This window comes from Branchiostoma floridae, chromosome 3 (genome assembly GCF_000003815.2).
Source record: "Branchiostoma floridae strain S238N-H82 chromosome 3, Bfl_VNyyK, whole genome shotgun sequence".
Classification (NCBI taxonomy): Eukaryota; Metazoa; Chordata; class Leptocardii; order Amphioxiformes; family Branchiostomatidae; genus Branchiostoma; species Branchiostoma floridae.
Window position 1 is genome coordinate 19,324,518 of NC_049981.1, and position 23,972 is coordinate 19,348,489.

At 41.0% G+C, this 23,972-nt stretch overlaps 2 protein-coding genes across 2 annotated transcripts in view; one reads left to right on the plus strand and one right to left on the minus strand.

The window, feature by feature from the left end:
* Positions 1-17,787, minus strand: part of LOC118410978 (opioid-binding protein/cell adhesion molecule-like) — a gene marked incomplete in the record, with an annotated part of 23,222 nt that extends 5,435 nt beyond the window's left edge. The window contains 4 exon segments of the mRNA XM_035812965.1: positions 2,892-3,070; positions 3,999-4,108; positions 14,763-15,467; positions 17,594-17,787. Coding sequence (XP_035668858.1) covers positions 2,892-3,070; positions 3,999-4,108; positions 14,763-15,446 — 973 coding nt within the window.
* Positions 17,788-18,389: 602 nt separating this feature from the next.
* LOC118411507 (DNA polymerase beta-like) overlaps positions 18,390-23,972 on the plus strand; it is a gene marked incomplete in the record, with an annotated part of 17,892 nt that continues 12,309 nt past the window's right edge. The window contains 7 exon segments of the mRNA XM_035813814.1: positions 18,390-18,615; positions 18,853-18,910; positions 20,798-20,864; positions 20,996-21,070; positions 21,446-21,504; positions 23,125-23,174; positions 23,456-23,507. Coding sequence (XP_035669707.1) covers positions 18,474-18,615; positions 18,853-18,910; positions 20,798-20,864; positions 20,996-21,070; positions 21,446-21,504; positions 23,125-23,174; positions 23,456-23,507 — 503 coding nt within the window.

The window sequence follows — 23,972 nt, forward strand, 5'->3', positions numbered from 1 at the left end:
AGACAAAAATGTAAGAGTGACGACTCAGACATAAGAAACACCTGGCCAATGTGACCACTTTCTGGTGGTTCCTTTCCTTTCCTTGCTTAGACAAATCTATGGAAACATTAAAACTCCATAATACTAGTACAGCTACAGTACATTTTTGTTGTGCTTCACCTGACTAGTGCCTGCCATTTTTACCCTTTATACTACATATGGAAAATTGCGTAACCTTAACCAAAAGTAGAACTGGCTTGCTGAAGCTTTGAAACAGCACCTTTGCTATATCATAATGCACGTAATGTCCGGTAAAACTTTATGTTTGATTGTAAATGTACTACAGTAACGGATGCAGAAATTTATACACCACACTATCCGCGTGATACTCCTATGGGAGGTTTGTGGATTAAGAACTAGAACTAGAACCCTAGTGTACTAAATCTACTAGATATACAACATAAACTGAGCTAAGTATGACTGCAAAGAAAATAAATACTGCGCTACATTAGAGTCTTAAATTACATGACCTATCATGAAGAAGATACACAAATAGACTTAACACTTTGAAATTCAAGCATATATAATCTATGTTTACAGTACTACTGGGTAAAAACATTTAATTCAACTCTACACTGTGATGGTAGAAACTACCAAGGAAGAAAGACAAAAGACAGCTTTCTAGATCTAAATTTCTGGTAACCAAACACATGTTACTGAAAGGTAAAAATTTCTGGAGGCTGTCTTACTTGTAGGGTAGCAGTCCATTGTGAAGGGGTAGCATCACAGTAGAAAACATGAGCACAAAATAGTCACCCTGGTTAGTCCATCCATACAACAGACAGCAGTTACACACACAAATATTCCTGTTACTATTTATGGTAGTGTGACTACGTCTGCTACATTCGTGACCTCGGTTACTGACACGCTTTTTTCTCAATGTCATAGTGTTAAAGGTAATCACTGTAAGATAATGAAAATGGTTGAAGTCAATTTTAGGACCATTTCTTTGTATGGCACTTGCCTATCACATTGGATAATAATAGTCAGGGAATGAAAATGTGATATTATTGCATCATACAAAACTCATAGAAAAGCTGCCTGCTTGTTTACATCAAGGAGCTTTCATTGTTCATAGATCAGTGGTGCTCCTTGCTTACATCCTGCAAAGATGTACTTGTTGTACCACCAAAAATTTGGAAACCAAAGTGTGAATTGTATTTGTTGTGTTTGTGAATGTTATAAATATGAAATAATGTACTAAAATCTTCATCTCAATGTCAATACTTTTGTTGAATATAATGATTTTCTTATCAAGAATATTTTTGCCACCAAAATTTTACTTTGAGTACCTTTAATAGCTTTAAATGGAAACTAGTTGGTTAAACCACAACAGACTATTGAAAGGAGAGGGGAAACCTCCATGTTATACTACAGCACTACATTGTTTGTACCAGCCAGTAATTACTACTGTGTTAAAGCTGATCAAAATGGGACAAGACATTAAGAGGGATGAGAAATATAACACACACATATATGTTATAGTGTAGGATTACATCCACTAATGGATAGTTCTCCCATACTGTCAAGGTTTGTGTTAGAGTGATGCATAGAAGGATAGTTGCATTCAATGATGGTCACGTAATGTTTATTTATATTATGTGACATTCATCTTTCTACCCTGGCATCTTTATACTGTACAGCAATTTATTCCATAGCATTACATACACTGTCAGAAGCACACACATATAGACAGCAGGAAGCCAGACTTACTGCTATAGTTCCTCCAATGCCAGGAACCTTTGCACAGCAGCATAGAATAACCAATTTGTTAGAGAAGGCACAATGCAAAATTAACAGTGTTTCTACTACACTTGTTAGAGAGTAACAGCAGCATCAGTTAAGCGGGTATCACACTGAAGCTGCAGCACATTGGCAACCTTGCTGCAGCTGAGCAACTTGACAGAGCCTTCAATAAATTTCAGCAATGGAAAACAAATCTTTTCACACTTTGTGCGTTTGTTTTGGATGATACATGTATTCCCATTATATCATAAAGCCAAGAGTAACACAATCCAATTTAGGACACAGTTAATGTGACACAGTCTAGTGATATACCCGCTTAAGAAGAGTAGAAAAGGTTGACAGCAAATAGATTCATGTACATGTTCATGTATATGTACTGTAAATGATAAGTGTATATTTACATTCATATCAAATTGCATGGCAACACCTACATGTTTGTATCTACTAGCAAGCTCTATTATAACTCATTGTTAGATTCTATATTTATATAGCCCTTTATCATTAACATGTATATACGTTATATAATACCCTTTATCATTAACTAATGTACTAATAGTAATACACTGATGAGACAACTTTGCAGTGAAACAGCGCCCCCTATTGACCTGCTTGAAATTGTAATCACTGCCGTGACTATAAACATAAAGACTCTTACCACAAATGTATCCAATATCATTGTATGCAATCAAATCTCTAAGATTGATATCATTAGACGTGATGGAAGTACTGTAAACGGTGACAATTTTGCTGTGGTATTATGTTCAGTAAACCTGACCCTGGAACACTTCTAGCTGTCTACCCCCTTGTCTGATCATTACATACTCTACATTTTTTTATTTGTTTATTGATCTTGTACACTATTATTAATTGGAGGCACATCTTAATAGTTGCTAGTAGGTGTGAGGCCATGCACAATTCTGCTTTCCTGAAAAAATGGCCATCTATAAAGGCACTGGTATTTCCAGTATGTGACTATAGAGCTACTATTCTTTCAACTGCAAAGTTGTAACCATTGTAAACACTCCATTTTCTCCCTACTGCAGAATTAAATCCCTGTAACATATAAAGTAATTAACAGTACAGAAGTGCGTCTGACAGAACCTTACCATTGGTTGGTGCCAGTGTTGGTGGTGTACCGATGTACACAGAAGCCTCCGCCGTCCCTCTATCGTTGACAACGCGGCAGGTGTAGTTCCCGTAGTCCCGCGCCCTAACGTTCTGTATCGTCAGGATGCTCTCCGTGTTGCCAGGGGTGATGGAGATGATCAGTCGGTCTTCTCCATCTCTGTGGAAAGAACCAAGAACTGTCGCTCATAAGGCTATCTTCTGACACTTGTTACTGTACGTCATCAATTATCAGAGTTATCCTATGAAAAATATTCTTCCCTAGAACTACCATAAACTATGATAAGTGGATCTTGTTGCCACCAAGTACTATAATAGGAGCATCCTCATTTGAAAGCTTTAAACAGCTTTTACAGCTAGATGTGCAAAGGTTAGGTGTGACAGGGGCTTTGATATAATACAACTGGCTGCTGTTGCAATGTGTGATTGTGAAGCTGGTATGTTACGGCAAAGGGCAATAATTGCGGCTATGTATATACACATTCGTCCTGTACTAACATGAACTGATATGCGGCGATGATGATGATGAACATTATTGCACAGTAAGACGGGGTAGAAAACAATGGTTCAATCAAGGGCAAGGTTGTGGCCATGTGTGAAACACCTAACCTTGGGATACAGGAAATGCTGTGGGCCATGCCCGTGAACCTGGCATGGTGGAAAATGTCAGATATTTCACTCACATTTGCTTTGCATTGTCAGCTGCCTGGGGTGATCTGAGACATGGTGAGCTACAGTGACCTGGGACATGACTGACCTCAGTGCTGTTCTGTGAGACAAGACTAGCTGTTCTGACCTCAGTGCTGTTCCATAAGGCATGACTAGCTACATACTGACTAGCTGTACTGACTTCAGTGCTGTTCCATACCATATGACTAACTGTACTAACCTTAGTGCTGTTCCATACAACATGACTAGCTGTACTGATCTCAGTGCTATTCAATAAGGCATGACTAGCTATACTGACCTCAGTGCTGTTCTGTGAGACGTAACTACAGTACTGACCTCAGTGCTGTGCCATACCATGATACGACATGACTTGCTGTACTATTCCATCTCTGTACTACCAGTAGACTTGCTGCACTGACCTGAGTGCTGTTCCATCCCTGTACCAGTAGAACATGGGTCTGGGGTTCCCGGCTGCTATACACGTCATTGTTGCCAGGCTTCCCTCCAGGAGCTCTGACGGCATGGCCAGCTGCAAAACACAAGCAGAAAACAAGGCGGTCAGACTCAGACAGTTGCAACCTTTCCTGTCCCTTGGATAAAAATAGCAGCACTTTAATATGACAATTGCGTAGTGTATATTGGGTATCTTACTTATGTTTTCATTTAAGACTGTGTTGCGATGTACATACTGCAATGCAATGCAGTATCATGAGTATGTTCAGACTTATTACTGCCACCTGCCATGTATGCAGTCACTGATAAAAAAAAAAGAAGTCATTCTTTCTCGTCCATTTCCTAGACTAAACTGAATACTTTTTCTGTCAGTCTAGAGATCATCTCTTCCAAGACATTTGACCAGCACAATGTCCTATAATGACCCAGCACCAGTTCCTGTAATGGCCCTTGAGCACAGGTGGCAAAGCAGACAATCTCATTTGTGTCTGGAAAAAACAATCCTGTGGTATGCCTCAACAGCATAATCAATTCATTACCTGCAAGGAAAACGGAGGCATTGTTTTTGGTGTGTTCATACACTGTCCTCAAGGTGCCAAATGCGTGTTAATCCTGGGAAGTAAAACTATTTGCCGAATGATATTTTGATGGTACATAGTGAGGGACACCAACACTAGGGGTGGGTACCGGTACAGAAAATTAAGGTCCAGGTCCGGTTCAGGTCCACAGGATCAGGTCCAGGTCCGGACCTGAACCTGGACCTGATGTAGTATGACTCATACCAATGGTCCATTTCACTACAAAGAGATCTGTTTGGTGGAGTATTAGACTCACACTGGCGTTTTGAAACCCTACAACGCTAACTGCACCTGTACGATTGGCTTTAAAACGTGGTAAAAATTACTATAAACTCTACTCTACTTCACTCCTGTTATTTTCTTCCACCTGCAAGCGCCAAAACGTGTGAATGCCTGATGAAATAATCTGTTAATTTTCTAATCGGTCCAACATCCGGTCCACCTAATTTTTTCAGGTCCGGTTTTTCTGGACCGGTCCAATAAGAAAAAACGGTTTTGTACCGGTACGCTGTACCGATACCCAGCCCTAACCAACACCGATTTCGAAAGGATGGTTCCTCCCTGCAGGTGTGCTCTGTGGCAGAGATGGGGGAGGCAGTCAAAAGAAATAACGACCACAACTAGCCCCTGACTGAAACATTTGCTTGGAGAATATGATCAATTGCTTGCTGGCCTTTTTTGGTATACATTTTTATTTTCGTAGGATTAAGACAATGTTAACAAAATATTTTGACTGTCCAAGTTGAATTTGACGATGTCAATGAGGAGTTAAAGTTATTGAAAACTTCTACAGCAGTAGCATTTGTAATTGTAGGATGAAGTTTGAACTGAAATTTATATCATACATATGTCATTACAGGAAAGTTTGACCTTGCATTGAATAAATGACTCCTCACAAGGTGGTGTGAGACACCCCAAACCAAATAGATGTACAGTAGCGAATACTGTAAATGCCTTTAAGTTTGCTGGGATTTTATTTGGGGCTGGCAGGAAACAAAACAAGCATTTTTGCAGCAGTTGATATATATTTAGCAGATCTAACTTTGCAGTATTTCTTAGTTTAAGGATAAAACAAAAATAGAAATTCACATCATAGAAGTGACCACAAAAATTGAGCAATTAAAAAAAAAACACTGCAAATATTTAAAGGCACACAGTAGTACCAAAGGCTTTGCCATTAATAAGGGCTTCAACAAGGCTCATACATGGTGTGCACAACTTAATCAAATTTGGCGTGTAATAGGGCTGGTGAAACGGTTTGATTGTGATTAAGGCACTGACCTCTATTGTTGTAGGAATCAATTATGTCATGACTGATCGCAGCTGGATAATCAAAATCACAATTAATTATGAAATGGGGTGGGCTTTGATTGCACCTTTGTTCACCTTTTGGCATTTCTGCAATATATACAAACTGCTGCATTGATGAACATTAGACATCTGGGTGGTAAGAAATGCAAGATAAAAGTTCCTCAAGCAACTTGAGCTTGGTGAACTGTTTATAGGTATAAGAAATTTTTTTCCGAGTTACCCGACTGGCTCTAGCAAAAACCTGCCAACCCTACTGTAGCCTTTTTCAGTTGCCTGCTAGCGCTGGCAAAAGACATAAAATTTGACATTTGAGTAAAGAAAATGTTGTAAAATCGTTTTACAACATGTTATCTCCAGCAGAAAAAAGAGTTTGCAGAAACACTAGTAATGTACATGTATTTCCAGAGATGTCCCTGTGGCACAACTGTTGCGGCTCTCATAGTTGTACTCCTTGGTTCTAATTGGTTGGTAACTGGGAAACCTTGTTAGAGACCTGTGGTCAGACATCTTGTTGGGGGCTGCTCCATCGTTCGGAGGGGATGTAAAATTGGGTTCTGTGTTCATCTTGAGCCCATCAAAAAGGGAGGGACTAACCTGTAAAAATATACCCTACTACAGAAACAGCAAGGAACCTTGTTGTCATAAGTGCCACTATGCACTACAAGGGTTACATGTACATGTACAACAACAAACAACAACACTTGATGATGTATTTCCAAGGGCAATGATGATCTTTATCTATCGACAAACTTATGCCCAAAGGCTACCTGCAAGGGCACACATGGATAGTCGTATACCAGTCCATATAAAATGCTTACATCTATTTAGATTTATCTGATGTTTCTACATACATAACTGGAGGGTTTTGCTCGGCAGAAAATGGTGAACGTAGCTTAGGCAGCCTCCATACTGAAGTCCACCTGTGTAACATTAACAATGGTGGAGCAGAGCCCTTAAACCCATGTTGTATGACTCCCAAACCATACATAAAGCTGGGGGAAATGAAAGGCATTAAGTACTGCCTAAGGGAAAAGACAAACTGGGACAAATTCCCACGATCGGTCTACTGTGGACCCACTACAGACTCAACCACACCTACTGTTTGTAATTATCCTGTTTAAAAATTGAGAAAACAGGCTCAAAATACCTGGTGCATATGTACCCAAAATACATTGTTCACCCAAAATTGCAGCTGCGCACCTTATTTTTTACTGTGGCTTCAAGCAACCCTACAGAAATATCTGAGTGCATCAGTGAAATTGTAGTCAAACATTATATGCACAGCTCCAATTTTGGGTGAAAAAAGTGCATTGAGTTAAAGTCCTAGTGGTGAATTGGGTGGTGCCCATCTCTATTTCTGTAGCCCTGGGCCACACAACTTTGTGCAATCACTATACAGTAGGGGGCTAGTCCACTGGTAGTGCTCAGTCTGTGTGTTCAACTACCACACTCTTTCCCAAATACTGAGCGCTAAGCAGAGAAAGCAGCATTTTTAATGTCTTCGGTATGATTTAGCTGGAGATCAAACTCACAACCTACATACTGTAAGGCGACACTCTACCCACTTGGCCATTGCACTGGTCCAAAAATGCACATGCACCCAGAGCCCTGTCAGCATCTAATTTCAAGCCCTGTCAACAGATACTGTAAATGCAGAAATGCTTGCCGTGGATTAATGGTCGCGGTTTTCGCGGTGACCACTTCACAGCAAACTCAAAACCACCGCGAACATTTTTCTGTTATGGTATTAGACTGCAGTCTATGTTGATACCGCGAAATTAAAACCACCGCGAAAAGTCCTTTTTCCCGCTACTGCGAAATTAAATCCCCTCGAACTTAAATGCATTTACAGTATCAGGAGTAACTGTAAAATGGGTCTAAACCAGAACTGTCTCCAGCTTTACATTTTTTCCCCTGAAGACAGCCCTGGTCTATGCCACTTATTCTCCAAGCAGAGGTGTGGCTCTGTTTTTTTGGGACGTGCTTTAGATGATCTATCAGGCTTTCTTTTTTTTCCATGTTTTTTTTTTGCCCATAGACATGAAGAAAACAGGACAAAATAGAAAACTCAACAAAAACACCTAAAAGCATGTCCAGAAACAGTAGGAGCCAAACCTGGAGAATGGTAAACGTAACTGTCCTGCATACTTTACCCCAGGTTTCCATCAAATATTAATATTGATTTTTATTACATAGGAATTTCCACCAAGGTGACTTTCATACCTGGAATTGCTTACATGGCAGATGATTCCATAAGAAGTTAGAACGGTCATCAAAACTCCACCAGTATTACTACAGATACAGCCTTAATCTTTCATGGCATGTTACGTTCAATCTGCTAGTTGCGAAGGCATGACAAGTCTTTTTAAAACAGATTTATCACATTAAGTTAAGTCACGGTTTCTGCGGTTTACTACAGGACAACCGTGCCCTAATCACGGTCACATGAGGTTTCCGACCGCGCCGCCTATGCACAGCAGCGCAGCTACACGTGGGCGGGAATCCCTCCCATCTGACCGGCAGGATTACGCAGATGAGAACGGCCAATCAATCAGTCCCAACGGCTGCAGTAATGTCATTCAAACGTAACAGCTCTGGATCTAGTAATAAATGAAGGGTTGTGTTCATATTTCATGGTACAAGGATCTTTTTCTAGGGAAAAAATTGCATGGGAGAGCGAGGGGCAGAAAGATGGAGTGAGAGGATGCTGTGGATTTTTCTCTGAGCCTTCCACAGTGTGGTGTTTTACAGAATTTAAGTTAAAATGGGATACTCTAAGGCTTCCTGAAATGTGAAATTAGAGTTAGAAGGCTGTAGCTACATGTGACCTAGAAGCATACCTAGTCATTCTAAATGCTATACTTGTCAGAAAATCTGCTCCCCTGGGTAAGGGGATGTAAACGTTTCCCATTTACAGAGATTGCTCTTTTAGATAAAGCAGATGGCAACTGATACTGTAGTGATAGGAAATGAAATACTAAAGGCAATCTAATTGAGACCAAACTGGTCAAGGCTAGGATGCTGTGTGAAAGATTTTGTTCAATCCACTTACAGTTATTGAAATTTATGTCAGTTACTAGACAGTATACAGTAACTGACAAAAAATGGGTGTGTACTTTGTCTTCTTTTACTGACTATGATCTTGCAGCTTGCTAATGATCATTCTGGCATGATTATTACAGTGTTCTGATCCACCCACACAGGAAAGGACCTCTACTCTTTTTGATAAGTGTGGTGGGTTCTTTAACAAGTGATGCTCGAGGTGCGGCCCTCTTAACACACTGGACCTCTATTCAGCATCCTATCTGAGGAACATCCCTGGCTGGGGCTGGAGCCAGGTACTCATTTCCACCTAGGTGAAGTGAGGAAAGTTGTGCCTTTCGTAACACACAACATTGGAGCATGTCTAAGAATTTGAATCCAGGGTCTCTGGGTTCTACGTCAAGACTAACACTTTAACCATTATGACACACGATGCAATACAGTGTAACACACATAATGTAGCTGAAATAAAAAAAATCACCACACCTTTCACAACCCCCAATGGAATAGCATACATAGTACTTAATCACAATTTTTATAACTCCACACCAAACCACTGTGGCTGTCATATCACAATGGCATTCATTTTTCATCACTGGGCTACGCCCTTCTGTCATTAATATTTAATGCATTCAGGATTGTGGATTAGGAACCACATTTCATCACTTCAGCTCATGTGTGGAATATGGGATGACAGTACCGTAGATTAAGTTCAGTTTGCAGCACTTGAAATTCATAGCTCCTATAATTTTGATGGTCACTACTTAATTTTATGTTGATTTAAATGTTTAAATTAATGTTGAATTGGTAAGCTTATGTTCTGTATTTTTTGCATGCATCCTGATTTGTTATAGTTTTCTAAAGAACTCCTTTAGCTTGGAAATCAGTTGCACTGACGAGACAACCCTGAAGATCCAAGAATGAATCAATAAAAATGGCACCGTGAAAATCAAGGGATTGTGGTGCCTTTGACTGGCATTTGCCAGGGAAACAACCACAGTAAATCAATACAAACCAGAGTACATTCACGGTACGACGAGTTTGCGGTTAGGCTGAGATGTCACTGTAAAAACAGCAGTCATATAACCTACTTCAAATATTTTATGACTTATACTTATAGTAACATGTATTGTAAGTCAGGCCTACGAGACACTTAAAACTGTTAAGTCCAAATTCAGGTGACAAACAGTAGAAAGAAAGAAATTGCACAGTGTTTGGTTACCACTAATGAGTCTGTGAGCTGGGCCATCACTGCAGTTGTCACATATAAACAAGCTGTCCCCTCAGCACACACTACTGGGCACCCAACATAAACATCACCCACACATACTACATATACACACAAGGTTCATCTCTGGGGGAAATACTGTACATGCTCTTTAGTTCATAGGGATTTAATTTTGCAGCACGGAGAAATTGGAGTTAAGTTCACATTTGAAACAAGGGGAAGACAGAATTAGCATTTTCGTTGTGGCTCGGAGTTTGCGGTGAAAAAGTCACAGTGAATGCTGGGAACTGGAAATGTTAAAATGTTCAGTACATGTACAGACATAGCCTGGGGGTCCTGAGCTAGTAACTGTAAAATTAGAGGCTCTTGAATAAATCACTGAGTCACTAGGATGGCACCCAGGCTAGTAAGGGCACGGACTGCCTTCCCAACCACTGGCACACCCAACCTGTCAACTGATTCTGACATAGGGACCACCATGTACCATGAATGAAAACTGCAAACATGAAACCATCCTGAATAGTTTAGGATTGAAAGTAACCCGTCGGTAACAATTTTGGACCTCTTGCAGCTTTCTATGGTACTCCAGCAGAACTTTCAGTTTTTCAATCTTGTGTTCTTTACAAGCTATGTCTTCTGGTTGGTTCTGATTTGCACATTTGAACCTTTAATATAATGCATGTCAGAATTATATCTCAACTTTCATCATCACGAACTCCGACAGTGTACTATTTGTAGTACATACGTCATCAGCGGAGTTGAATGACTGGTATTAACAGTACCTATTCATTAGAGAGGTGGGGTTACTGGTAAAGAATGAGGTCTCAAGGGAGTCCGAAAACAGTACATCATGTATAATCCTATCTTGTGATAACATTGTGATAAAATTTCCAATTCAAGGTATACCCACTGCCAGCCATTGAAAAAACCTTTGAAACAAATATGATTATATGTATTCTGTTGATTCTATAAAATTATAGCATCCAAAGTACTGTAACTGCATTCAAGTTCACGGGGATTTAATGTTGCCGTAGGGAGAAAGCGAGTGTTTGTGATGGTTTTAACTCGAGTCAATCAAGGGGTAGGCAGACAGAAGACAGAACAAGCATTTTTGTGAGGTCTCCGGGAAAGCTGTGAGTATGAAACCAACAAGAAAATTTCTGCATTTTACGGCATTTACAAGAATGAATCTATACTGTTTTAACCCTGTCCCAGCTGCGGGGCCCACTGTTTACATTTACTCTCCCCAATGTTTGCCTTAGGGAAAGTCAACAGGAAGGAAATGAAATCTGTGGTTTTGGTGTTTTCCTGAAAAACCTGGTCATGGGCATGTTTGGTAACATGATTCTGTTGGTAACAGTTTGACTGTATAAGGCTGTGTAGAATGACACAGTCATTACTATTCTATAATGATTTACCTCTGACACCGTACTGTAAATGCAGAAACTTTTGCGGTAGTTTAATGTTTGCGGTTTTCACGGTCACGGGTGGCCGCTTCACCGCGAACTTAAAACCACTGCGAAATTTTTTTCCATGGCAGTAAGAGACTAAAGGGTATGGTGCCACCGCGAAATTAAAACCACAGCGAAAAGTCCTTTTTCCCGTTACCACGAACTTAAATGTATTTACAGTATTTCCTGCTGTACTAAGGATAAGTACACAATATGCCAAATGTTTGCAGGGTTAGAAAAGTCCAATGGCTGATTGCCCGGGGCAAGTAAAAGTGCCGATCAGGCAAGTGTATATCTTGCCATACCTGGTAGTTGCCTGATAGGACCAATACACCCATTGGTGTGGCTGGATGTGGGCTGCAGATGTTGGTCCACTAGCCTAACTACATAATGCTCACAGTAGCTCACCCAACAGAGCAGCACTAGAAGCTTGTCAGACTCACTGACTTGTCAAAGTGTCTGATACTGTAATGCTAGATCTAGTATGGTTATGCTTCTTGTCATGTTATATGACATCTACACAAAGTGTTGATTAAGCTGGAAGAGTCTTGACTCCTTGGTCTTGTAAGTAAAACATTGTTACAAGATTCAAGGTAAATACTAAAAAAAAGGATTTTGCTTCTGCCCGTAAAGATGTAAAAAGAGCGTAATCTAGATTTGGGTGTGTGAAAAGTTGGTTTGGCCGACTTGCAACTTTTGCAACTGAATTTTTCTACACTTGTCCATCCCTAGTTTGGAAAAGGCTCAGTGAGAGTGACTTTTAGCTCAGTGAGAGTGACTTTTAGCTCAGTGAGAGTGACTTTTACACAGTGGAAACTGTGGTTGAAACACGATCCAGCTTCTAGCAGTGGATGAACAACTCACATGACCACACAGCGTGACCTACAGGCATTTCACAACAAAGAACCAACAGCAGCCAGCATTTTTTCCAGATGGTTGGGAGAGAAAAAAATGCCACATACCGCTCCATTTTACTTTCCAGTTTAAGAAAATTTAAATGCCTCCTTTATTTAGGTAAGTGCCATGAAAGGAGAAAAAAGGACACATTTAATCATTTCAACATTTTCGTCTCAGTAATGAGGGTCTGCATGGGGGTCCCCATAAGGCATAACGCTTTATACTGAATACAGATGACCCCTACATATTACACAATAAAAACAATGGAAGGCAGATCACGCAAAAATTGTTCACCTTGCTACGAATCACGTGAATAAGATGGCTTTCCATATGAATTGAAGAAAATCAAATTAGGCTGCTTTTAATGCCTCGTGGAAACGGGGCATGCAAGCCCTCAATAATAAGTCTGTCTACAGTAGCTACTAGGGAGGTGGAAGGCTGGTGGAAGGAACTAAACATGACAGAATTTCTTGAATTCTCCAGTGGTTAGACACAACTGATATGCATTGCAGTGGGTGGGCGGGTAAGGGAGCGTCAATCATGACATTAAACAAGCTGAGACTTGTGATTTCCTCTTAGTCTTACGTCAACTCTGCCAAACTGGCATTGCAACAATGTTTTATAGGTTTTTGGACTAGCAAGTGGTGGAGGTGCAAGAGCTGCAGGCACAAACTTTCAAGGAGGTTCCGGGGGCATGCACTCCCACTGAAAATTCAGCCCTCTGAAATGGCATTTCAACATATGAGAATGTTGATACCAGCAGAGTCAAGAGGATTCATTGATCATTCCCAACAACCTTTTGGGTATCTCCGACTGCGTGAGTGTGTGTGTGGAGGGGTGTCATCGGAACCCCCTGAACCCACCCACCCACCCCCACCCACTCCATGCATATGGGCATGGATATCTACTTTCTGAAAGGTATTATTTATGCCCTTGTCAGGATCTCTGAAGTGGCTATGATCTAACATTTCCTGGGTTTCAGCAGGGGGTAGGGGTGTGTGAAATTGGCCAGAAGTAGGCATGAAAGTACTTTGACAGGGTCAGCAAGGGGACAAATGATCACTGTCAAGAATATAGGCAATGGCTTTCAGAGGAAGTACAGTTGCCTTTCAGGATTTTGTCATGGCGCTCCCTCATTCCCTCTCAAGTCAGACACACACAAACCATCAGACAAACCAAACACCTTGTTTGACAGCCAGCTTGCACCACTGTTTAGTTATACAAACCAAGATGACAGTAATGGACTCATGTTACAAGAGCTGTACCCAAAGTGTTTAGATAAGCACAGAGGATATTGGCCTTTAGAGGGATGATTACAGTTGTCTCTTAAGATTTGTCACACTCATTTCTCTCTTTTGCCAGACACTCCATATTTCTGATGAACTCGTTCCCAAGACCTTTTGCAAGAATGAGTCCATTAACCGCTAAGCACTATAGAACTCTCTTTCCCTCAAACAAACATGTGCGCACACACACACACACACACACACACACACACACACACACACACACACACATGCATGCATACAAAGCCACCACACAGACCAAACACCTTGTTTGACAGCCAGCTGGCAATAAAATAAAAAAAACTCATATTAAAAGAGTTGTACCAAAATTGTTTAGATAAGACTAGAGGATGTTGGCAAGTTGGCAACTGTTACAAGGAACTAAAGAAATCCCCATGACCAATCCCGGATACATGTAAGCTACCTCCTGCCAGGATGACTGACTCTGAGTATGACTATGACTGAGGATGACTTCAAAAGGGTTGGCATGCCTTTTTCTATAACTTAGTATAAGACATAGCAAGCTATTCTAATTCACCGTTTACCAGAGCCAGCCCTCTCTAATTCAACATTTATTGTTGTTGGTTAATTATTCATGAAGCATATTGGTATGAGAATTTTGTACTGCACATTTTTCTTACATATTTCAGGAAGTTTTTTTACATTTCTTTTCCACGTGTGCAAATTCTTCCTGCGCAGGAAACCCATTCCAAACATTGCCCAGAAGTCTCAACAGAGTACCCGGTTGCGTCAGCATTCACAGCCTTTTGCCAGACACTCCATATTTCTGATGAACTCGTTCCTAAAACCCTTTGCAAGAACGAGTCAATTAACTGTTAAGCATTTGCAGCTTTCCTGAATTTACCGTTAAGCATTGCTGGGATCCCCCATGCAGACCCATTAAGAAACTCGTAAGAAACCCCTACCAAACACTTACCAGTAAAAGGTTGATGACTGGCTTGTAGTACACTGTCAGTTCCACCGTCCGTATGTCCGAATGTCTTGCATTGGCAACTTGCTGGCTGGCGTAACACTGGTAACCACCGGCATCGTTTTCAGTCACGCTCCTTAAAACCAGAGGGTTTTCTTCAAATATAGCGTCATCACTAGTTCTAACCCAAATGACTGTGGGTTTGGGGCGCCCCGTCGCGTTGCAAAACAGCTCAACGTCCTCACCTTTCTCCACAGCTTGACTTGGTGATGTGTACATTATCTGTGTAGGCACAACGACTAGTAACTGGATACTTAACGTCCTTGGAGTATTTGTATAGACAATGCATCTGTAAGTATCTTCATCCTCTATGGAAACATTGGCAATGACAAGATCGTACTGATAACTCGTGTCTCCCATTCGTTGCGTGAACAACGAGTATCTGTCATTGCGAATGACCTCTTGGTCGTTGACAAAGATGGAAAGTTTTCCCTTCCCCCATATGAGGAATTCCTGATTTCTGTTGCGTATGTGACATCTGAGGCGCACACTGTCCCCCTGTGCTACCCCCACCTGTGTTGCTGAGGACAGGTAGGGGTCGAACGACGGGTCCTTACTCTGTCCTAGGGCTGTCGTACACAGAACGACGACAACCACTAGGAACCTCAGTCCCGCCTCCATTCCCTTCATCAACACTGCGACACAGCTGGGCTGGAAAATAATGAGAAATTGAATCAGAGAAACATTTAAGCAATCAGTGATGGCGGTCTTCACACAAGCAAGCATGCACACACACGCGCGTGCTAGAAACACACGCTAGAAACAGCCAAAAATTTACTTAACAAAAACTGCTTGCCTGTAAAAAAGAGTGCATCATCTCACACATACTAGCAGACGACAAAATGTAGCAAGGAGGGATCATGAGTTATACTTATAGCTGCAAACGCATGCACATACTCCTTCAGGAGGTGACCTTCCTTCCCGTTGGTACCAAAGACAGACAATCGCAAGTATACCGAAGTCACGGGTTCCGCACTGGGCGCCCAGTGCGGAATTCGTGGAGAAACTGGCGTCGGCACTCGGGGCCCAGTACGGAAGAAACTTCCGCACAGGAATTCCAGTGCGGAAGGGTTTTTTCGAGTGCTGAAGACCCGTCAGCACTGGAATTCCAGAGCTACACCTTGTCTCGGCACTCGTTTTCCAGTGCCGAACTCCGCCCAGCACTCGGTTTCTAGTGCCGAACTCCGCCCAGCACTCGGTTTCTAGTGCTGATCTCCGCTCAGCACTCGGTTTCTAGTGCGGAAGGGTGGTTCAAAGATCGTTCAGCACTGGTTACCCAGTGCGGAGGTCTTTGAGCACTGGATAACCGAGTGCCGATCTACCTAAGTCACGGGTTCCGCACTGGGATTTCTAGTGCTCGGTGACTTTTCGGCACTAGAGGCCGAGTGCTAAGACCACTTCGGCACTAGAAGCCGAGTGCTACTATCATTTTAAGACCGTCAGCACTGGGTTACCAGTGCTCGCGTCCAAATTGTTACTCAAAAACATACTAGTACTCAGTATTTTAAATCAATTTTGCCCTAGTCTTGTCTCTGTCGGAACTCGAAACAGCATGTGTGTATCATACGCTACATCCTACATGTATATAGTGTTATGTAAATGATGACCTCATGTCAACAGTGTGTCAGCTTCGTTCCCTTTTTCTAAATTTCACGAAGATAAAATGCCAATAAATTACAGCTCCCTTTGTCGTGTTTGAGTTGCAGACTACTTTCAATCAATCGTTCGCATGCATCATTTGTTGATGCGTGGCGGCTACAGACAGTTTAGACAGTTCTACTTTGGTCACGAAAAAAAAAATGTCTAAATAAGAAAGATAATTGATATGTACTGTTCTTTGAAAACCCGACACGGATATTTCCTCCCATACGCAGCTTTCTCAGGCTCAAGGTGAACGATTTGTTACACTTCTTTTATGTATTACATTTGTATATGTGTGCCTTTAACTGCCCGGAACTGTAAATAACGTAACGCACTCCGAGGCAGGCTGTCAGCACTCGCGGTTTCAAGTGCGGAATATTTGTCGTCACTGGTTTTCCTGTGCGGAATATTTGTCGTCACTCGTTTTCTAGTGCGGAATATTTGTCGTCACTCGTTTTCTAGTGCGGAATATTTGTCGTCACTCGTTTTCTAGTGCGGAAGGTAGTCTCAGCACTCGGTTTCTAGTGGTGAATCGGGGGTTTTCAGTGCTGAAGTCGACTCACCACTGGACACCTAGTGCGGACGTAACTTCGGCACTAGACTTCTAGTGCGGAAGGCCCCTTCCGCACTAGACACCGAGTGCTGAGAGAGGAACCCGTGACTTCGGTAGTTTTGCCAGACAATCACTATTTCACTCCCTTGGGGTGGAGTCGTCATCAACAACTGACAATTGACAATTACCAGGAAACTTGACCTTCATGAAACAAAGGAAGGTCTGTTCTAAGTTGCAGGCCGGGGCGCCCAAATCACTATATACAAAAACACGGCAATCACAGAAATCCACTAAATTGTTGCGTAAAAAAAAGGGTCATACAACAGAGACGGACAACTGCAGAACCGACTTGATCCATACAGCTATATTTTGATTACAACCACTTTTGCAATCCAATGCTAATGTTACAGCAAGGAAAGTCACGATCGGTACGGCCAAAATCCATGTATTATTTTAGCTGTAGGGCGGCAACGTTCCAACCAACGCTACACAACACCGCGCCCGAAGTACCGCCCCTCTCTGGCATTTTAACGCCCTGTTGAAGTATCTAAATCACCAGAGATACACGGTAAAGTTTCCCTACCGGTAGCTATGAGCGCGAGACCTGGTCCAGCCGCGGTAAGAGTGACAGTAGAGGCGTGAAGATGTCCGCACTACTCATGATTGAGGTTTGACAGTTTCCGACAAGCGTCTTCCCTGGACTGCCACACCGCTTCCGGTCTACAGAGGTCAACCGGAAATATTCATTCAGACGAGTCCATAATAGGCACGTTGGGGGGGTGTTATCCATTCATCTTCATCTGGAGCTATAATTACGGCTGGATACCAGGCTAGTGGAATTTGTGATATCATCCTTGGTGATATACTGCAGGGCTTGTCTGACAACCAACCAGTCACTTTCTGTTTTGAGTGGCTTATTGTCTTGTACAATAGACAATTCAGTCATGAGCCTAGCTCTTGAATAAAGATTCTATTAAAAATTTAGCCCAAGGATTTGATTAACGGATTTCTATTTTACGTATCAAGTCAAGGCGTTTGTCCAGCAACTAACGTTAACAGCCTGTCTAAAAGATGCGTGTGTGTAATGTAATCTGTAGTACTGAAAAAAAATGAAAGAAGGCGTTTCATCCTACAAAGTATAACATAAACTTTGACCTTTTTGAATGTACCAATGTGACAAATAAACAGGACAAAATTGGATATTTATCTATTTTTATTTCAGATAACGCTAAATTTTATCTTTATATATACAATTTTTTAAACAAACGTTATAATTTATGACATTGTTATTGCTTTTTAGCCTTTTAGCATCAAACAAAATGGTAATGATGATGATGTCATAAAAAAATTGCGGTATTTGTACCCCTCTGTTATTTATGGAACAGTCGATTAATGACGCTTGCAGACGCCATTTTCTTTGCTGTCTGCAAGGAAACAAAGGATATTTCTGGGCTTGTTGGTGCATGTTTGGACGGTTCTTGGTATATTCCAGACGGTTTGGAAGATTTTTCCACACGTCCAGGACACTTCAGTGCTCAGACGACATGAGTAAAAGGAAGGGAATAGCAGAGAATGTTAATTCAGACTTCTGTGACTTTCTGACTGGTAAGATGATAATTTTTTCTGCAGACGTTTCGCCCCCCCCCCATAAAATTTCATCGTAGATTGCGTTTTGGATGCGTAGATAAAGTAAAAAATTATGTAACCATACTTTCGTTGATGATCAGATGGTATATGTATCTTCGTCTAAAGCTGCATCGAAGTACTATCTCAGGAAATCTGACTAATAGTAAAGAGCGGTCTGAAATACATCAGTAACGTTTTCCCCGTTTTCAACTATAGAACTGGCCAACTATGAGAAGAATGTCAACCGGCAAATGCACAAGTACAATGCTTACAGGTATGTCTATGATAGTTACATATATCAGCTCTTTCTATGTGGGAATACTAGCCTAAGCCTGTTGAAGTGGTCCCTCAAAAACGAATGGAGGGATGGAAGAGGTCTCAACTTTGGGCACCTCTGTCCAATTTTATTTATTTATTGATCCAATCCAGATTTGCATGACCAAACCCCCTGTTCAACTGAACCCCTTTCCCCGGTCTCCCTCCGTTCTTTTTTAATTGCCTTCAGGGTTCTACTTCTAGCCAGGATTTTATTGTACCATATTACTAAGAGCGAGGCTATTGACACACCCAGTGTGTCGATAGCCTAAACAGGCTATCGACACACTGAGTGTGTTGATAGCCTGTTTAGGCTATTGGCACACTCAGTGTGGCGATAGCCTGTTTAGGCTATTGACACACCCAGTGCTAGAAACCACTAAAATGAGGAAATCTTACTATTACATTTGACAATCAACACTCTGAAAAATACAAATGGCATCCTGTGTCCATTATCAACCCAAAATACGATCTTTTTCACGTGTTTACGGCACAATTTTAAACATCGGAATCTGCTATCATATAGGGTGCTAGTTTTACTGTCACCGCATGTGATCATGGCAGCCATGTTGGATCGGTTAGGAACACGTTTTCAGCTGTGTTTACCGACGAATTCCTGCCGTATTGGAGAATTTGCGGCCTCAAAACTTATATCACTAAGGAAGCGAAGTTATAGTTGTTGTTTTACCTCCATTATTTTTAATGTGAAAGAAATATTCTTCCGAGTCGCTGCCGATAGCGCCGGAACCACACGGCCGAAAATTATGACATGTTTTGTGGTCAGTGTTATTTTTGGTTTATGATGTTAACAGAAACTTTAAAAGTTGTTTATATATAAAATATTCTTGTATGATTTTGTATCAAATGGATGTTTAAAAAGGGACAAGAAAAATTGAAAAAAAAAATTAAAAAATTCCGGCGCGGACTCGAACCGGGTCGGAGCTGTTATCATGGATTCCCGGGTCAACGCTCTATCAACTACGCTACGCCAAACATACACGATGAAAGCTGTATTAACAGGTATCCAAATGTAGGGCATTATTAAACTTGAATACGTCCGTTCATTCAAAGATTCAAAGATTCCAATGTCTAATCTTCCGAACAATGTCTAATCAACTATTGCTTGTGTAAAATATTGCCGGAAAGGCATGTTACAAGCTCTGATTGGCTGACTGGCATCTCGGTGTGTCAATAGCCTGTTTGGCTATTGGCACACTGAGTGTGTCAATAGCCACAGCGTATTACTAATGGCAATGTAGAGAAGTGACCAATCACTGAATCAGGGGGATGGTGCTAAAGGGCGTTTCGACCCTTAAAGATGAGAAGATTTTGGAAACATATAAGTTAATAATTTGGCAATCTAAGTGATACCCATAGGGAGACTTGATTCTATCTGGACTAAATATAATTAGATGGATTTTTTTAAACATTAGATTGGACATCATTACACAAATAAATACTGTTAACTTATGCTAGTTTATATAATGGTCCTCAATTTAGCATGGTGGTCACTGGTGACAAATGATAGCATGATGATCCATTATGCAAAAATGCTCTAGATAAAACCCTGGCCTTATACATTGTTTGTACTGTTATAGCTACAGACCACTTAGTGTATACATGTTTATACCTGAGGGGAATGAAAATGCTGAGGAAGCCGGCGATGAATAGGACGCAGTGGAGAAAGATGAAGAAAGACTGATTGTTGATGCAGAGTGTCCAGACCACTGCATCAGCAGAACTACTACTAATGAAAATGCCACAAATTAAGGACATAATAGCCCAAATCTCCACATTTTGCTGCAGTGACCACAAACCTTATTGGCTTTATGTTATTTTCTTTCAGGAAAGCTGCTAGTGTGCTGGCAAAGCATCCCACCAGAATAAAGAATGGCACAGAGGCTAGAAAGCTGGTGAGCTATTCAATTTTTAAATTTGTAATTTTAAACATTACTCTTGTGTATAGAGTGCTGAATCACCATGTAAATGAAGACATATAGATTACATAATTTCTTTTTTCTCTTGTTGATTTTTTCACTTAAAGGATGGCATTGGAGAGAAGATAGCCAAGAAAATTGATGAGTTTGTCCAAACAGGAACACTGCAAAAGCTAGTCAAGGTAGGTAGATATGATTTCCTAGTCTAGCTCCTATCAGAATCCTGATGACCAAATGTTAGCACTCCATATTGGCACTCCTAATACGAGTAATTAACATGAACAGGAGACAAAGGCTTCAATCTTTGATCCCATATAGATGTATTTATATATTGAATTTTAAAACAGCTGGGTAGCCCCATTTCATACAAATGTACTGTTGAATTCTTTTTTGATGGGAACCCTGTCTACACAAACATAAAATCATTGAAACATTTTATTAACATATGCACAAAGAAAATAATACAAGCAACAAAAGCAATGCAGGACTTTGTAACATAACTGACAGGTAGCTGAAACCAGTTTAAGGATGGTGAATGTGATGTTTTTGTGTTTCAGATCCGAGCGAGTGATACAAACCAGGCTATCAACCTCCTGACAAGAGTCACTGGTATTGGGTGGGTCTCCTCTTACATGTTCAGCATGATAGCTTTTCCTAACTGCCTACCTAAGTGTCCAGGTCAGGAAGAATGTTGAATGCTTTGGCTCTTTATACCATTCGGCCCATAGCTAACCAGACCAACTCGGCTTAATACCATGGTCAATTTTGCCCAACACCCTTGTTATTATTGACCCACTACTCTAATCCTAACCCTGACTGTTACCCTTACAGTTACCTTATTAACCCTAACCCCTTACAAGTTGACCAGTGTATTGGTTCGAGTTGACTGGGCTGAGTTGGTAAAAAGCCAAATTACTAGTATCTTGATCCTAATCAGGAACTGGCCAATTAATCCTTCATCTTTCACAGTTGATGGCCCTGGACTTTGCTACCCTCAAACACCCGAGTGGGGTCCATTTGGACCCCAGGCGTAAATTTTGAAGTACCATTTGAATATTTTTAATCTGAAGAAAAATTCCTTCCGTGACTTTGTCAGCCAATATCTTCTATACCTTCTCCTAAGTTTTTATGAATATTGGTACAATACTGTGGAAGCTATAAAGAAAGTCTGTGATCAGTCCGTCTGGGGTCCAAACGGACCCCAGCAAAAAAGTGCAGCTTTTGAAACAAGCTTTTGAGTCTAACTCCCTAACTACTTATCGTATCACCACCAAACTTTCAGAAGATAACAAACATGTAAAACTAAATCCTCATAAAATCTTCTGTGTCAACACCGTATAATATGACGACATTATGACGTCATTTAGCTAATAAGGGCGGTCATCTTGGATTTTGACTAATGACGTCATGAAATTAGCATAAATTATAAATTTTGAATCATGAAAATAGCATTGAATTTCTTAGATTTTTTTTGTTGTAAGAAAACAAGCATTGTTTACCAAGAAAACCTTGTTTAAATCGAAATTGGCAAATTTTGGCAAAAATATGCCAGTCATAATTCCGTTGCCATGGCAACCCCAAATAATGATAAATTTACTATATTGACGAAAAAAAGTTGCTAACAATATTTTGTGATATATTATTAAGTTTCGTAGCTTTAGCACTAGCCGTTCATGAGTTATGCGACATAAAGGTTGCTGAGGGCCTCAAAGTTCCCCTTTCTGGTCAGAATAGGTTAAGTGCAAAAGATGGTCCTTCTGATCTTTTGCATAAATTATGATAATGAGGTGGAATTAGCAACACCTTAACATGTCGAAATATTCCTCTTACATTGACGAAGCAATGTATGTACAATGATCACCGATATGAATTGGAACAGAGATTTTATGAACAAAACATTTTGGGGTCCGTTTGGACCCCACTCGGTCATTTTAGTCGCAAAAAAAGGTCGGGTGCTTGAGGGTTGTGTCTTTCACTACTACTGTCACTCTCTTGTTGTTTTGACTTCCACTGCTTGGGAGGTTTTCCCTGTGGTTGGGAATGCATGATAGTAGAATGCTTTGTAACCAATGTTTGCATATATAAATAGATAGTCTTGCACACAAATATAATTCTTACTTTTATATACTAGTAGACCTGATTCTATCCTCAGGTATCATAAGTTTACATCAACAATATTTTCTGGTACATATATGACAGTGGTTCATGAAGAAAAATTTGTTGTCTCTGATTCCAGACCAGCAGCTGCCAGGAAGCTTGTTGATGAAGGCATAACAACAATTGAAGGTAGATCCTTTTTTCAACATAGTGATAACATGCACTTCAATATTGTCCTCAAAGCTACATACATGTAGTTTAAATATAGATAGGACAGCCCCATAAGCAGTTTTATTTAAATTTCCGTTTGAATCCAACCTTAAACAAAGACCAGGGCTGTCCCTAGGACCCATCCCTCTGTTCCAGGACAAAAATTGTTTTGCTGTCACTTGGTGCTATTCAATTTCTCAGGAGCTAGTTTGAAAGTTATTGTGACTTTTCATTGATTTTGCTGGTTATCCTACATGCAGATCTGAGGAAGAACCCAGGCAAGCTAAACCACCATCAGCAACTTGGGCTGAAGTAAGTGTTGAGTATTTGTTCTTCTTAGAAAAGTGTATAAGGATGTTTTCAATCATCAAAAGTATGTTGTATGTGTGGAAGTTTGTGCTCATGTTTTTTTAATTACCTTTGCCAGAATGGCTAAGGTTATGTTTTCGGTTTGGTGGTGTGGTTCTCCCCGTTTGTGAGCAGCATAACTCGAGAGGACTTCGATGGATGCGGCTGATATTTGGTGGGTGGGTAGGGGTGTGGAAGACGAAGGTCGAGTTCGATAATGGGCCTCCTAGCGGCTTGCTAAGGTACTGCAGCGGGACCTGCATGCTTGATATCTCGCGTTCCGGACATGCTGCGGTCGTGATTTTTGAGCGTTAGGGAGCCCTTAAAGCAGGGAGTGATTGCTGCGAGTTTGGGCCCCCTAGCGGCTTTCTTGGAAGTGCGGGCGCCTGTTTACTTTCAAACTTTTGTCTGCGGACAGCATAACTCGAG